Genomic DNA, 17,787 nt, shown 5'->3' with positions numbered 1-17,787 from the left:
CTGCACTGTTATAATTTACCTAAACCATCTGCTTTCAATATGAAAGCCAGTTTTTCCTGCAGCAGTTTTCTTTTCAATGACTTTACACTTCAGTCTTTATAGTGGCATATCGAGGCAAGCTGCCCTTGAATTTTTGATAAATTGTATCAGTGTCACATTTCCCCCTACTAGCTCACTCACAAATTCAAGAATTCATGAAGATTCATTTTTTTCATAGGTTCATGCTCCCAAGACCTTCTAAATTATTCATTAGACACTGTGCCACAGTGATATTTCATTCCAATGTTTCCCAAATGAAAACACACAAAAAGCCATATAAGAGTGGGGGGAAGAGGAAGGGGAGAGGGAGCTGGAGCATTGCAGCTCCATCCAAAAAAATATCATGGTATAAAGTTAACTGAAGGAATATCTCTCTCTCTCTCTCTTTTTTTTTTTTTTTTTTTTTCCCCAGAAGACAGCAGCTGACAGGATTCCTCTAAGGGGTGGAAATTACATCTACCATCCCCATCATAGTACTGTTTTACTAGAAATTCTGAAAATCCTAAACTTTTTAGCCTCAAGAAAAGGATGATGGTGAGATACCTCAAAAGAGAAGATGTACATTTCTAGCTTACTGTGATGGTTGGGAATAACATAATTAATGAAAGAAGGTAGGAGAAAAAAGGAACCAAAAGATTCTCATCTCTGTTGAACATTTCAGAGTTTTCAGAAGTGCCTGCATAAAAAGGCAAATGTCACCTTTCCTGGGTAGCTAAGTTTCTCCATAAGAGGAAGTTCTTGCAAGTTCTGCTCCATTAGATCTCACACCAGTGACACACTGGAAATCATTGCAAACAAGCTCTTTCCATCCACTAAGCTGCCTAAACCAGGTCTTGCCCTGTAGACTTCCCTTTCTCAGACTTCAAGACAGACACCTATATATATTTTCTGGTAGCTTTACAGCTGGGTGACCTTCCTGTTAGGCTGATAGTAGCACCCTAATTAGTACAGATCTACTTGACAAAATGCTAATCTGGGCATTTCACATCCCAGGCTACTGTTCTAAGAACTAGACCAGTGACCTCCAAACCATTCCTATCATGTAGCCCATCAGTAAAAAAATTTAAGCACTCACCTTTGACATATGTATAGTTGTTTATATACAAATTGTTTATAAACAATGTAATATTGTATGAATATATTCTGTACATTATAAAGCATACACAAAACCAGGACTTTCTGCTCTATTGTCTTCCTTGGGTTTTATTTCTCTCTTTTGTTATCTTCCTTTTCATACTATTATTGTTATCATAGCTCACAAGGATATACAGATCCAAACTGAAGATGTGCTTTGTTGGGTAGTGTTCACTAAATTATTGTACTATTTTTTTTCAGCCCCATTTGCCAATTAAACAAAATTTTTTATTGAAATTTCCATCTTCCCTGATATCAATCACTTGTTCTTGCAAACTAATAAGAAGGTATTGCATTTTAATTTTTAATAAATAAATCCAAAGCACACTCTGAATAATTTTTTAAAAGGTAAAGAAATACCGTTTCCAAGTTTTTTTTCCCGGATAGATATGAGAGTTTTTATAGGTGACATTCATTACTTTTGGGACCAAAATCATATAATGATGAAAATGTTTCCAAACATCTCTTCTCAAAATGCTTCTCTCTATAGCATGAGTTTCTTTTGAAAAGCACTTGCTTTCCTACTCACTGTTAAACCATCACCTTTACTTGAAAAGGACAGTTAAATAGTTTTATGTTGTTTTTTTTTTTTTCCAAAAGTATCCGCTAGGTGGAATACTACCAATTGTAACTTTTAACCACAGAAAATGCCAGAAAATTTTGAACATTAGTTTTTTGTAAAAGAAAAACTCGAACTCACCTCTATTCTTCTAACCACTTTGCCATGTGGTTAGAACAGCAAACCACTGTGCAGTACAAAAGAATTGCAAAGTATTGTAAATATTCTAGTAATTAAAGGTCTTGTCTTTATAATATTAACTAAAATGATGACACACTTGTAGCACTTTGTGCACTACGGGGTCTAACTGCCTGGCTGCAATAGCTTGACTATGAATGATGCAGTGAGGAAGTTTCACGTGTGGTGTCAGCTCTGTAACCTCACTGTCCTGGTTCGGGCCAGGATAAAGGTGACTTTCTGTCTTGTACTTCTGCTTTCAGCTAAGTCTCTTGTAAGCAGCTGCACTTTCTGAAATTAACAGCAAGTTTCTCAGACAGTGTGTGTTTCTAGGACTGGTAACACTTGACGTTTATAGTTACTGCTAGAGACTGGTGTGCAGAGCCAAGGACACTGCTCAGCTCTGAGGAAAACATAAAGAGGTCCCACCTGCATCCCTCCTTTGGGAAGGAACGGACAAGATAGATGCCAGAATTGACCAAACAGAGTATTCCATCCCATATACGTCATCCTCAGTATAAATTTGAGGGATCACGAGGGCCAAGCCATCGATTTCCTGCTTCCAGCTTCCGGCTGCCTGCCCTTCCTGCCTTTCCTGCTTCCCTTTCTTCACCCGGCATCCTGGAAGGATCCCGTCCGTTCGTCTGCCTGTGGTCCTGATCCATGCCAGCCCATATCTGTGTGTTCCTGCCTCCAGTTCTCAACTGCTGCCGACTCCAGGAGTCCAGCCTGGACTTTCCCAGGGCTGCCCTGCAGCCTCGGTGGTGACGTGAGAGCTATTGGGGGGAAGGGGGGAGGAACATGGTATCCATTTTCCTGTATATTTGTATATATTTAGTAATTTTTCCTATTTATCATTACTGTTTCATTAAAGTTGTGTAATTTAGTTTCCAACCCATAAGTCTCTCTCCCTTATTCTCTCTCCTTTCTTTATCAGGGAGGAGAGAGAGATTAATAGAGAGCGTCTGTTACTCGGTTTAATTGCCGGGCCAGTGTTAAACCCTGACACTCACCCTGGCAGCAGCCAGTGGTGTCACTTGCACAGTTTTCCATTAAACATTGTTTTATTATTTTAATTTCCAAATATTTCTTCTACTTGTATATGTCCTGAAACTGTAAAATTGAAAAATAGTAAGAATTAAGACCTTTTAAATAATTTCAAGAAAAAGTCACCAAAAGATTGTCTTATGGCACTTATTTTCTCTTTGTAATAATTTTAATTATTTCCCTGATTAATCAAGCTCTTTCACTGGGATATTTCTCTTATATCAGCCTTTTCATACCCCTTGAGGGGTATTGAGATAATATTCAGGTTTTTTAACCAGTTTGCAGTTTCTCTTACAAATACTACTGAGGAACACAATTAATTACAGATTAAATATCATTCTCAGATTAATACCAGGGTCTCTACATCTAATCTTTTTTTTTTTTTTTTCTTCAGAAAAAAAGCCTTTTAGCAATTTTTGTCTTGATTTCATACTATTGCTAGATATGCGTTTTGGCTTAGAAGAGGCCTTAAGGATCATGTAGTTCAAGTTCTAGTTTTTTCTTTGAAATATCAGAAAACATTATATTAAAACCCCCAAAATATTTCAAATACTTGAAAAATGCTAATGGTTTTCTGGAGGTTAATATGTCTAACTTCTCTTTCTTGATTTTCCTTGTCCATGAACTTTTCTGCTGCCTATTTTTAGGCTACAGAATTTAGCCATAAGTAGATAGGCATCAAACATCAACCCTATGACTTTATTTGATGTTGTTTGCAAAAGTATAGCTTTTAACATCCTCTGTATCTTTCTTTATTATTTTAAGCACACAGCCAGGATAATTACATTTACACAGCCCTCTGAACAGATGTCATATGGGAATATAATTCTAGAATAAAACTTCTGTGGCATTACTTTGATAATTAAGGTAAACACAGAACATTAAATCTCATTCACAACTTTAAGATAAATTTTAAAGCAAATTTGGGCTATTTTTTGTCCTTAATTACTCCTGCATGGAATGCTGCATTCCAACCTATGTCTCCTAGCATTCAAAAAAGTTAGTTTGATTTCTGTTTAAAATCTATTCCTAAACATTTTAAAATAATTTCTTTTCATGGCAATAGTATATTTACAGAAATTTTTAGAACCTCCCTGTTTTATTTCATTCTTTAAAGTTAAACATGCTATTTTTATCCCCTTTGGGCTTTATGCTTTGGTGATTATCTTTGCAGTTTTCCTCAGTACAATTTACTGTTTTTAAACATGGCTCTATATGATTAACTGCAGGCTCTCATTCCTTGTACAGTGGAAACAGTACTTTCCCCCTTTCCACTGGAAATATCTTCATTCTGACAAATCCAAGCATCTCCTTTCCTTATTGTCACCTATTTTTATCAAAAAATCATCTTAAAATTAACTAAAGCTCCAGTCTTGTCCTTATTCCCAACTGATAATTCCTGAGCATATCACAGAACTCATTTATGATTCTGATTTATGTTACTCATAAATCAGAACATGACCTTGTACTTTGTACACTTGAATTTCAACCAATTTTTATTAATGAAATGCTCAAAGTTACTATATTCTTTCTGCACAACATTCTAATTCTCATCTGAGCTGACAAGGTATCACAGCTTTGTCAACAGCACACTTCATTATTATGCACGTATTTCTCCTCCCAAGGTTAGCACTGAAAACCCTAAATAAAATGGCACTGTTGAATCAATCCTAAAGATATCTCAGCAACTCCCAGGCCCATAGTTTCTCTCCTAATAGTTAGGTTTTTATATTTTTGTTACCAAGTTCTTGACTAGCACCCAGCTTTTCACTTCTGCAGTTTCCTCATATTCCCTGGCTACTCTGTAAGAGCAATTGAACAGTGTAACTGTGTCAATGATTCAAGTAGAGGCCAGATGGCATAAAGAATAAATCTCATCTTCTACAAATATCCCTCAATAGTGGAACATTCCCAGACCATCTTCTTCATAGCACAAAACTGTTTACTGAAGATCAAAAGCCAGATGTTGATTTTCATTACCCTGTCATTCCTTCATCCTCTTTCTCTGTGAATCAAAGGAATTACAGTGAAGCTGTTCCAGATTTCCCCATCTTTGTAAATTTAGTCCTCCTCTTGGCATACTTGTCCTGACCTGATCCAGCCAAAACTGGGGATGTTATTTTTCCAGCAGCTCTAGCTCTCTTTTATCTTCAGTAATTTTTATTTCCTGGAAACTCCTTGATGCTAAGGACTCCAAATCACCCAGATTTGCTGGTTATAGAAGCAATGTATGCTGTGTCTCCCCCTCAGCCCCCAATGTTTTATAAAATCAAAACCCAGGTATTTTCTGCAAACATCTGGACATGGGGAGGATGTGTGTGTGTCTGTGTGGTTTTTTTCCTGTTGTTTGAAACCATTGCTCCATTTAAACTGATTTCTTATTCAATTTGTGAAATGTATTACAGAATAGCAGGACCCCAAAATAATTTTCCAGGCTAACAACCTCAAATTTTTACTTACTTATTTTTACTGGCAACTAAATCTCTTGATTACTGTTCATGTTCTTTTTCCACCTCCTTAGCAACGTAACTGTTTTAAGACGTGCTTCATCCCTTTTTCCCAGCCTTAAAGGAGAAAGACTACTGTTTCCACAGTTTTCTCAGTTTGCTTCCATCTAGTGTATTGCAACTCATTAGTAGCTTTCACCTGGATTAGCTTATGAAGAGCTTTCACCAAGATTATTTTTATCTTAGCTCAGTCAGCAATGATGAAAGGCTGTAAACCAGTAGTACACATACTCTGGAAAGTGCTTTCTCCACTCATTGTACATCCACCAGCCTTTGCCAACTGCAAGTGAAAAAAAAAAAGATCAAATAGATGCCCACAGCTTTCACATAAAATAATTCTATTTAAAGTTCCTTACAGCCATCAGATATTGCGGACTGCCTCTAGAGAGTAATATATTTTTTTTTTAGGCATGATATTCCTTTAAACTGTTATCCACTCTCCCATTCTCTAACTGCTCTTCATTCTCTCCCCTTTATCACTTCCCCTTTATTGACTCAGAAGAGGAAGTCGTTTTGAGCAAGACTGAGTGGGAGCACAGAACTACTTTCTTTGAGGAGGCAATTGTTTATTCTGCTCTAATTGTTTCTGAAACTATGGAAGATAAAAATCTTTCATTAAATGCCAAAGCTAATGACATTTTGATCATTCAGCTCTGCTTGCTATAACAGGCTGATGCAGCTGAAAAGAACAAGGGCAAAATAACTATGCAAATGCTCTCTGATTGCATGACTTCAGATAGATGCCACACTAAGAGTATGGAGAAGAGGAAGAGAGAGCTACAACCTCATAAGATTTCCTTTCTGCTCCTACCAGTAAATCTGTTCCTGTAATTTTTTTTTTTTCCAGTAAAACTGTATCTTATTCTGGAAAAGGTGTTTTACATTAAAATCAAAAGCAGGCATCCTATAGGAAATATAAAAGTCTATCAAAAGAGTTGGGACTAAATCAGGAAAGGATGAAGTAACTAATAAATCCCAAAAGTGAAAAAGCAGTGAAATTTAAAACATTCAAATAATACTTGTATAGGAGTCAAATTTGGTTAATTGAATACACTTGGGTTTCAGTCTGTCAGCCAAACACATAAGTGTTTGTAGAAAGCTTTTAAATGTTTCCGAAAGCCCCATTATAAAACCAGAAACCTATCAAGCTTCATGAATTGGCCAGTGTCAGGGAATTTCATGGCACTTGGATGCCTGGCATCCAAGCACACACAAAAAAACCAGGGGCTGATACCCTGCCATTATCCATAACTCATCATTACACTAGACTAGGCTTACAAAAAGGGGTAGACTTTTTGGTGAAAGCTATGAAATGCTACACAGCACTTACTTTACTCTGTGTTTTGTAAGAGAGTGGAATTGTAAAGATGGCCAAGTTGGAACTTGAATGATCATATTCTATTTAATGACATATCCTCTGCAGTTTCTTAAGTATTTTTTTCCTTTATGCAGCATGTAATGATTTTTTGTAGAGTTATTAAGTTTCAATACAGAGAAAACTAATTCCATAACAGCTTAATTCTACTGATTGCTTGATTTGCACCAAAGATCCAAATAGCTCTACACTACTGTGATGAGTGAGAAGATTTAGAGATAAAATTGACAATTTACAACTTAAATTTTAGATTATTTCTTATTACATTAAGATGCAGATTAACCTGGTCAAACATAAAGAATCTTTTTCCTTCTAAGACAACCTCATAGTCCTTTGGAGGTCACAAGAATACAAACACAGATGGACTGCTCCCACATAAAAGAGATTTTTCTTGGCACCTGGCTTGCCATGTGATAAAAACTGCCTCCCTCCATATACCCTAATACACAACTTCACCAGATTATCCAACACATATCCTACAAGGCATGGGGTCCCTCAAGCACAATTTGAGGACATATATATCACTATCTGCTGTTGCAGGGCCTTAAATACTGCTTTTCTAATATCTTGGATCCTTGTAATGAGCTGGTGACTGCAATTCACTTTCCATCCCATCTCTTCCCTGGCAACAATTTGAGAGTCAGTGCAGAGTACGGCAAACACCTCCCTTTGCTGGATTTTACCTATTTGTATCACAACTGTACCTCTTTTAGGATATACAGCCTGCATGACAGTGGGTGCTATGCACTGCAGCACATGGTGTGAAATACACCAAGGCATTCAGTTATGTGTTCATTACACAGGTCTTGTGGATCACCCACCAGCCTTAGATCAAGAGATTCAAGTTCCCTCTGCACATTCTTGGTGTCACCAAGTAATTAAAAAAAAAAAAAAAAAAAAAAAAAAAAAGGGGTAAAAAACCAGCACAAACAACTTTATACTTTTCTGCAGCTTCTCTTTCCACTTTTTGGTTGATTTGTCCATTTAGACAAGAATCTCTCAGAAAGAAGATGACTAACCTTATACTGGTTTGAAAAAGGACACCAGATTAAAAGCTGTTTAGTTCAGTATATTTGTCCCTTGAATACAGCCCAGTTTCCACTGCTGTGTCCTACCTGGGCATAGTGAGGAGGATGGGCAATATGTGAATGACAGGTACAAAGAGGGAAACAGAAATAGGAATATCTGCCAGACTCTGGGTTGTGTCTGGTAGCTAAGCACAAACAGTTATGTTGCCACATTAATACATGTAAGAACTGTACCACATCAAACAACAATTAGATAAGTTGACAGCTATAGATTGGGAAGCTGGAGCTAGAAGCTTGAGAGCCAACACTGAGGTGCTTACTTGCTCACGTGTGTAATACAGGGTACTAAAGCCAGAAAACCAGAGAGTATATGGAAAAGACTGCTCACCCATGGATTGCTTGAGAAGCTGCTGATAAATAAAGGAATGGATGAACTCCACAAAGTAGAATATGAGTGGCTGGTTCACAAAAACTTAGTGAGACAGGTGCATATATTTATATTTCTTGATAGAATTCTGGAAATATAGAGATGATGTTTGATTACCTACTATACCATCAGGTTCAGGAATAAGTTAATAAGTTCAGAAGTGTACATTACATCACTTGTCTGAGTCTTATCCTCTTGTTTACAGACGGAAGATGTAGTATTTCATCTAGACTTGAATTCACTGCCTGGAGACCTACCACATTCTGTGTGGTTCTCTACATTTGTCCCATCTGATTTTAAATATTCAGTTAATGTTATATCACATGGTTTATTCTCATGGCATAAAAAATTTCGCAAAGGTATCATAGAGAAATTTTCAGAGGATCAGGAAATTTGGAAGACATCAGAGCCACTGAGTAACATTTTTAAATGCCCACATGTACTGGAGAGTGTTACACTGTTCAAATATCCTGAGGATGAAGAACAGTTCTCTGCCATTCTAATTAATTAATCAACATGTTTATTACAGTAATCCCTTCAGGTCAATGAAAGTATAAATCTCAACTCTGTAAAGTGCTGTAAAAACACTAGAATACTATCTCTGCCTCCCTAGTTTCATTTTACAGTATTTGCATTGCAGATGGTGAAAACATTGCATTTGTGTTGCCCGCTACAAGGTGTCTCCCGATGACAGTAAAATAAATAGAGTTACACTGTAAAAATGCATTCTCAACCTTGAGTCAGTCATCATCAAAAGATTCCTATTTGGAATCATATTCCATCAAAAGATGACTAGTTGGGAATCCAGAGGAGGACCAAAGATACATTAAAAAAAGTCATAACTCTCAACCTGTTATGTGTGACTCCAACAGTGCAGCTCAGTGATGAAATATCTGTGACATGCTCTGAATCTAAAGTGTGACAGCAAGTCATAAAGAAACCTGTAGTTCATAACACAATCACAGTTATCTTGAGAACAGGAGCTCAATGACAGTCAACCTTTTAATAAGTACCTAAACACCAGGTTTCAAAAAGGCAGAGGAATCAGTGGGTCAGGATCCAACTAAATATAACATGGAATTGCAGAGGCAAGAATCAGGACTTGACAAATTATATTTTTTTTCCATTTAATTTTCAAATGCTTTGGGGTGGAAGAACAGCAGAGAGGAGGTGGGGCAGCTAAACAATTTGACCTCTCTTGCCTTTTTAGTTATCCAGTGCTGATTCTTAGAAAATTCTCAGAGAATTCATGATAATAGATACTACTGCTGGAATAAAGAAAAGGGAAAAGCAAAAGAGAAAGCAAGGTTCTACAAAGTGATATTTTTACCTATACTCCCCGGTGCCTGAGTAGCTATGGATGATTTACTAAAATGCAACAGTAATATTGTTAGTATATTAGATGGTAATTTGAATAGGGCACAATTAAAGTGAAGGTTAACAACTCTGATGTATCAATTAAAAGTATTTGAAGATAGAAAGTGTATATTGTGAAGGAACAATAAGACAGCAAGTGATGGGTACCATTTTAAAGTCACAGCCTTCTGAAGTGATACAGAGTGGACAAACTACTTCCAGCTGTGGAAGCCTGAGAAGTATCCACATATATGAGTGCATGGACACTCTGAAACTCAGGTAGCAGAAAGACAAATAAGACAAACTCTCACGAACTTTATCCAGTGTTTCCATTCAATAGAAAAATTAGTTCAGAAAATTAATGCAAAATACAATGTAGCAATGTGTCCACGCTTGATGGAACAGGAACACACCCCAACCTGAGACCTATTTGGTCTGCATGCTTTTCATGCTCTTTTGCAGATTTTATATAGGCACAAATGTATACAAGCCTATGCATCTTTGTTCTTAAATGAAAGGACTTCAGCACTCTCCTCAAGCTGCTACAAGAGTCTCCTTCATACAACATGCACAGAAACAGTCCCCTATCTGAAGGAAAAGTCTCTCAACACTGATACAGTCAGGCAACAATTGATGAATCTAACCTTTTAACACCTGATTTGCATGTATGGCAACCTTTACAAACCAGACTTTCACAAATTACCTTTCATCCTCATTTGCCAGCAGCTGCCTCGGGGGCAAGTTCTCCATTGGCTGACTATTCAGCAGACATGAGATATATTTCCTGGCTGTACTCCCTCCCTATCCCACACCCTTGTTGACAGGTACAAAATGGAGAAGACATAAATATGTACCTGGGAAGCTATACTACCTTGGGTAAAATGTTGGAATAAGAAAGAAATACCTTCAAGCATCTCATTTGGCATTCATTCCAGAAATTGTGCCTTCAATTCCAGTTGTCTTCCAGGAGGACTTTTTGGAAGATTATCACATTTCAAACAACTACAGACCATCCTAGTTCTCAGTGAAGGACATTTCAGCTAATAAACTTTGGTTTAGTCCCTGCTGTCTATCAGAGGTCTGAAATAGTGAGTTACCACAGCTAAACTCATGAATGAGAAGTCACTATCTTGTCTGAGTGGGAGAAATATGAAGACGTCCAAAAGAGGGATAAAATCAGAAGCTGGGCATGCTTAATTAAATTTTCATTAATAATCTCCTGGGAACTACATATACTTTTTTTTTTTTTTTTTTCTCTTACCTTCAGGAAACATTTTGAAGTGTTATTTTCTCTTCCAGCTAAAAACTGTGCCACAGTAGAAGCTGCCTGTAGCTCATATTAGCATTATCCAGGCTCATGTTATGCATTAGACATGGCCCATGAAGCACTGTAACCTCAAGGCAAAGAAATTCTTAATATCAAATGCTTACACAAAGAGAGTTCAGAGTTGTGAAAAATACTTCCCTGCAACATCAATTTCCATCTTTACTTTGTCAAATGTTTTTAAACTTAGCATTAGTGCACGGTTCAAAAACTATTGCTCACCTAAGGATATTTCCATCTCTCTGCCACAATACTCTGTTTATTATTCCCACTCCAGAAAGAAGAGCATGAAATTGTTTTTTATGTAGTCAAGGTAACTCTGCCTTAAAAAGTGCTGACTATTTAAAATGCGGGCAAATTTATCAGAAGTTATTGCAAATACCAAACAATGCAAACACTACCTGCAAAAATCCACATGGATGTGCCCCTGCTCACTGAAACTTTAATATATCAGACAACCTATTTATCCCAAGTTATCAGAAGATACTTAGAACGTTCAGAAGAAGAGTAAAAAATAGGAACTAAATCAATCAATATTAAAATTATGGGAGCTGAAAAACAATTTTGGATAGAACCGTAGGCAGAAATAGTGAATTAGTTTTTATTAGATTTGGCTTCTCACAAAGGGAAGGGCAAGGGAAATTTTAGACAGACTAACCCTTACTTTTCCTGTTAATGTCCCCAACAGCATGGCAACCATTATTTCTGACAATTCTCCACATTACAAGATTTTCCTACAATATAAGAGCTTTTAGTTTTTATGTATGAGTTTCTTTGTTCTAATTTGTTTATCAGTTTAGGAATACACACAGAAACCAAGGAATACACAGTCTTCAAAAGTATATTCATTGAAATGATCTAGTTAATACCAGAGATAAAATATCACCTTTATTTGCCAAGAACAGTGACAATGTTGAGACTCCTACTAAACTTATCTGATGACTGTGGTTAGGTAAGCAATACTATTTTAAACACTAAAAAATTCAGATTTGTACATCTTGCAGTGGGAATTTACTGAACTCATTATACTTCTAGTACAAAAAATTCAGAAAATAGACATTCCAAGCATGACAAAAGCTGTATCTCTATATTAAATCAAACAGACCTGGGAAAACTCTAGGCAGTGAAGCCAACTGGCATCAAACAGACCTTGTTCAGTCCAATAAAGACTCTTAGCCTCTACAATGTGACAGCTGGATATAAACTGGTCCCTGGGAATTTCTAGCTTGAAAATCAGGCCTGGGAATTGCCTGGAAAGAATCCAGAAGGCACATGCCAAACTGAAGCCAGACAACATTCCAACAGTTTGCTACTACAGAAGATTGCAGTCCAGCTGCCAGGGAGACTTCTGGACACCTCTTTCTGGTTTTCTAGAGGAGGTGTAACCTCAGGGGCCATCAGAATTTAGGAGAATAACAGAGAAGATCTGGTAGGAATCAATGCTCAAACTGAAGCTACAGATTGGAAGAAGCAACCATGGGACAGAGTCAAAGTAATTCCAGGTTTGAAACAAAGGTTTTAGTGAAGCCCATGCTATTTACAGAAGGTCAGATAATAGCCAGAGTACTTATTTCAGATAAATGGCATTACATTATACATAGCTATATACATATATATAGCATAGCCACTAACTCAAAATCATACCACTACAACTCACTATGCTCAAGAAAATCAGTTTATTACCTCAGCTACTGAAGGAAATTTTCTTGAAGTGCCACAGCACAGTCTTATGTTCCACAAAAATATAACTCAACATGACAGCTTTGATTTATGAGTCTCTAAATACAGAGTTATAGATTATTAAAAAGGCACAAAACAACAACAAAAAACCCCTCCATTTCTTTGAAGTTTTCATAGCAATTCAAAACCACAACACATGTTTATGAAGAACATAATATTTTGGGGAAGAAACTCTCCAGAAACTCTTTCCAATATGGTGTGATGCAACTACAGACTTTACAAGAAAATCTTCAAGATTTACCTGTTCTTATTGCAAACAAAATTAGGAATTTAGAAGTGAGATCAAGATAAGGAAGCTATCACTAGTTCAGAACTGAGTAAAAAAAAATTCATTTATTTTCTATTTTAGTGTAGGATATTATTTACACTGTTTTTTATAAAATGGAGCATATATGATAGACAGAAGAATATTTGTATATTTCAGAAAAAGCTCACATGAAAATGCCTGAAACAACAGTTCACACGATGTGAACTATCACATCAACTTCTGTGAATGTTACTCAACCTGCTGATTATGCTTTAGCATTAGCAATTAAGTACCAAAGCATTCCTAGGAAAATGACTACATTATGAAATCTAACAGTCTAGTGAAATACTTTTCTGGGAGAAACCAGACATGGATCTGACTTTTCTCTAGAAAAGGAGATATTTGGTACCAAGTCCTCAAAAGCCCAACAGGGCTCTAATCAGCATCATACAGGTGGGAAGCCCCACTTCCATGACTGACCTAGTGTAGGTACACAGATCCAGAACACTGCTCCCAGCTATCACCTCCAAGCAGAGACAGATATTTCCCTACAAGATTATTTTAGACAGCCAACAGTTGGGAAAGACAAATTTTAGGCTATATTCTTTCCTTTAGTATATCCTACTAACTAGACAGTGTCCCACACAAAATACTTCTGGAACTAGGACTTGGAGGGCAAGAAGTTAAACATGAGCCAACAGTGAGCCCTTACAGCCAGAGGGACATTTTCTGGACTTCATTACCAGCAGGTCTAGGCAATGGTGAGAGCCCATCAGTGATGAGGCACCAGTTGCAGGCTCTCTAGTATAAGAAAAGCATGGACATACTGAAGTGAATCCAGCTTAAAAAGGTGATGAAGGAACTGGAGAATCTTGTTGTACAAGGAAAGGTTGAGGAAGCTGGGATTCTGCAGCTTTGAGAAGAGAAGGCTCAGGTAGGTCTTAACAACATGCGTGGAGTGAAGAGGATGGAGTTAGATTCTTCTCAGTGGTGCTCAGTGAAGGGACAAAAGACAGTAGGCACAAATTGAAAGGCAGAGAATTCTATTTAAACCTAATAAAACCCTGCTTGTTTGTTTTTTCTGTAGGGCATCCCAAAAAGTTTGTGGACTTTTCCATCCTTGGAGATACGGTCCTGGGAAAGATGCTGTAGCTGGCTTTGCTCTGAGCAGGGGGATTGGACTAGACAATTTCCCAAACTGATTTCATGAAAGCTATTATCAAGCATTCAGCTGTTAAAAATAGTGCTCCCTTCATTTTACATATCACATTGAAATACCATTGTATTCTAAAAATTATGGTCTACTTGCAACAACCTATTAAAACATACAGATTTTAAGATTATACCAATGTATTATAAAAAACTAATGCAGATTGTGAAGTGTTTCTGCAATATTGTTTTAATGAGCAATATAAAATTATCTGGGACAAAGCGCTTCATTTATTTCCTGATGTAAAACTAGAGGCTGTGATGATAGAAATGGAAGAATAACATGAACAAAGCTGTTTACTACTAAGGCTGAATGCCATATGTATTACTACATTGAATAAACTCTGCTTCAGAAAGGTAAAGTTGATCAGATTTATGTTAGATTGGCCTCATTTTCACCATGTCCACAAACAGTTCTCTATGAATACTGAGTCAATCCTTAACAGAATGTGACAAGAAGAAGAGTAAAGAAATTATCCAAATATCCCATTTGGGACTGAGTGCTTATTAACGATATAGGCTCCTGACCACAGGGAAGAGGTAGAAGAGACTCGACAATGATGTTTGTGCTCTATCCTCACTGAAGGCCTAAAAATGCTTCACTATATGCCACCTAAAATTCTGACCATCAAAGCAAGGTCAAGAAACAAAAAAACCACCACAATATATGCTTTCATTTATATGATTAGTAGCAATATATCATGTTCATGCAGCAGTTTCAGACTTTATGATATTACATTCCATTTCCTTTATAAGCACATAATGCATTGGGTGGCTTTACTTACCAGTAGCAGCAGCAGGACAATATCAGGATTATCACATGCACAGGCTACGTGCATTGATGTCCAAAAATCCTCATCTTGATGATTTACATTTACTCCTCTGTCAATTAGAATTTCTGCAGCAAATGCATTATCATAGCGGGCACACTAGAAGAAAGAAGCACAGATTAATGATGGTGTTTTACTCAGCGTACAACTGAATTTATCACATTCAATTTTTGCTCTATTTAGTATTTAAATTGTGTGGATGATGCACTGGAGTTAAATCACTGTGTAGGAGACAACAGCTGATGAATCTATAGAAATAGCTTTGTGAAGATTACAAGTTCCATGTGCATGACAAACAGAATCTCTTACTGCTTTTGAAAAAGCACTATCTGAAATCTGCTGAAATCTAGAGTAAAGATGATGGTTTATTTCTGTTCAATATAGTCATTCCAGATCAGTGTACAGGCATCAGTGCATGATGATCACATAAGGAGTAGTGGCATCTGAGTATATGTTCACCCACAAGTACATAAGTCCACATGTACAGAAATTTCTGCCATCTGTATATAGTTCATAGCAATAACACACATCTTTCCATGCCCACTCCTATTTCCAATCCACTAACGATACTGATTCCTATCCAAATGTCTCTGTCAGAGAAATACTCTGCCCACTGAGTGTGTTCAATACAGGATAGGGGCTGGGAGGGTTGCACATCTATGTGTATGTTTCAATACTTAGTTTTGTTTTGATGATGGATGACACCAATTTTAGCAGAGAAGAAGAAACTAGATTAGCCACTGGTTTGAGCTTACTCTTCTGTCATATCTGTGACTTTTTATAGATGGGTTTATGGATAATACTTTAAAAGACCATCAGGGCACCTAAGTTAATATCTTACCTCTGGGCTGACATACAATCTCTGTAGCTCTTTATAGAAGGATCCTCTCTCTCTTTCCCCACTGGAGAAGGACTAGAGGAGCCTACGTTTCTGTACTACATATTTAGGTGCTTTGAATACAAGCCCTAATATTGATGCTTCTTCCAATGTTTAAAGCTGTGTTCCATGTCCCAAAAAGCACACCTAGTCACTGACAATACAGATACAGTGAAATATGCAGGTAATTAGAAATTGAGGGTTAAATAATTGTGTTGTTATGTCTGTATTGCATGTGGAACCAAACCAGGGAATCCAATTTGCTGATCAATTAGTTTAGCATGGAAGCCAGGACAGGGGAGGAGAAGGTGAAGAAGGAAAGGTGCTTAAGTGGATTCCACTGTGTAGTGGACATAGTTGAGATATCCAACTGAATGTAGGAGCTGCATGTACTGTCATCATAAATATAGGTAACTCAGAAGATTAAAATCAAACTCTATGAGGTTAAAAAGCAGGTCTGCTTAAAATGACTTCAAAATATTCTGACTATTAAATTATAAACAGAAATTAAGTTCCAATGTATTTTCTTTAGCTTGTAACTTTTCTGGCAGCTGGAGAAAGACAGAAGTTTTGTTTTTTGGCACCAGTATCATTTGTTGTATTGTGACACACATTGAGCTGTTCAACATTCAAATTTTAACAAATCAGAGATAAGACATTTTATAATACAGATCAACATAATCTCGTAACAATCACATTTCCAAGGCATAGTTAAGTAAAGAAAAAATTCTAGAGAATTCCATACAAAATAAATTACAGATGTCATTGAGACATTTTTTATTTTAAGAATAGATAAAGAACCTTTTGTGATCAGTTACCAGATGGAAAACAGCCTAGATTTGTAGCAGCAATTTAACTGCTGCTGCTCCTGGGTTCTTGATCAATGGATTTTTTGAAGCCATTGGGCAATGTCAGTCAAGGTTCCAGGAGAAAGCTGCCACTCATTAAACATTGTTAACAGGGTGGGTTCTGTGACAGCCTGTGTGAATTATTATGACCCCACGTACTCCCCACTGAATGGATGTCACCATTCAGGCCCAGTCGCTACCAACTGGGCCTCTTCTCGGTCACCCCCCACTGGGGGACAGGGAGGAGAAAATCCACCCGAAGGATCATTAATAGAGTAAGGATAGGGAGGTTTCCATAGGCAAAAAACAGACAGGCTCAACTCGTGGAGAAAAAACCTAATTTAATCTACAAAGAGAAAGAGAAAGCATGGCCAGATCCTGGGACCAGATTACTTCACTTCTGCCTCTCCCTTCAAAGCACAGGGGGATGAGGAGTGGGGGTTTAGGGAGTTCCCCACACATTATTTCTTCCACTCTTTCCTCCTCAGGGGGAGGACTCCTCACATCCTTTCCCTGCTCCAACGCGGGGTCCCTCTCACGGGACAGAGTCCTTCAGGAACCCCTCCGACACGAGTCCCTCCCACAGGTGCAGTCCCTCAGGAGCTGCTCCAGCCCGGGCTGCACACAGAGTCACGGCTGCTGCGGGAGCAGTCACCCCCTCTGACACGGGCTCCTCCATGGCTGCAGATCCACATCTGACCCTCTCTGGGATCCTGCACAGGCTGCTGCTTCACATCTGCCCACCTGTGACAGTTCAGGGGCTACAAATCCACATTTACCCCAACATGGTCCTTTAGGGACTGCTCCACCGTGCTCCTCCATGGGCTGCAGGGGCACAGCTGCCATCTCACCAGGGGCTGTGGGGAAATCTCTGCTCGGGCACATTTCCCCCTCCTTCACTGAACTCCATGTCTTTTCCTCTGCTCTGCAAGTCTTTTTTTTTTTTTTTTTTTTTGTTTGTTTGTTTGTTTGTTTGTTTGTTTGTTTTTTCTTTTTGTTTTTTAAATATCTATACTTTTTGCAGTTTCATTTTCCCTTTCTTGAAGTTGCTACTCAGAGAGGC

General features: G+C 37.7%; 1 protein-coding gene across 2 annotated transcripts in view; it reads right to left on the bottom strand.

Moving 5' to 3' along the window:
• The window catches only part of MYO16 (myosin XVI), a 368,492-nt gene that overhangs the window by 222,794 nt on the left and 127,911 nt on the right, over positions 1-17,787 (bottom strand). For both annotated transcript variants that reach the window (XM_071743005.1, XM_071742997.1), the window contains exon 4: positions 14,955-15,098. In XM_071743005.1, the coding sequence (XP_071599106.1) occupies positions 14,955-15,098 (144 nt within the window). The remainder of the gene's footprint in view (positions 1-14,954; positions 15,099-17,787) is intronic.

Source organism: Heliangelus exortis, chromosome 1 (assembly GCF_036169615.1).
Source record: "Heliangelus exortis chromosome 1, bHelExo1.hap1, whole genome shotgun sequence".
In the NCBI taxonomy this organism is placed as follows: domain Eukaryota; kingdom Metazoa; phylum Chordata; class Aves; order Apodiformes; family Trochilidae; genus Heliangelus; species Heliangelus exortis.
Note: the sequence above shows the minus strand (reverse complement) of the source record. Positions and strands in the feature narration are given on the sequence as shown.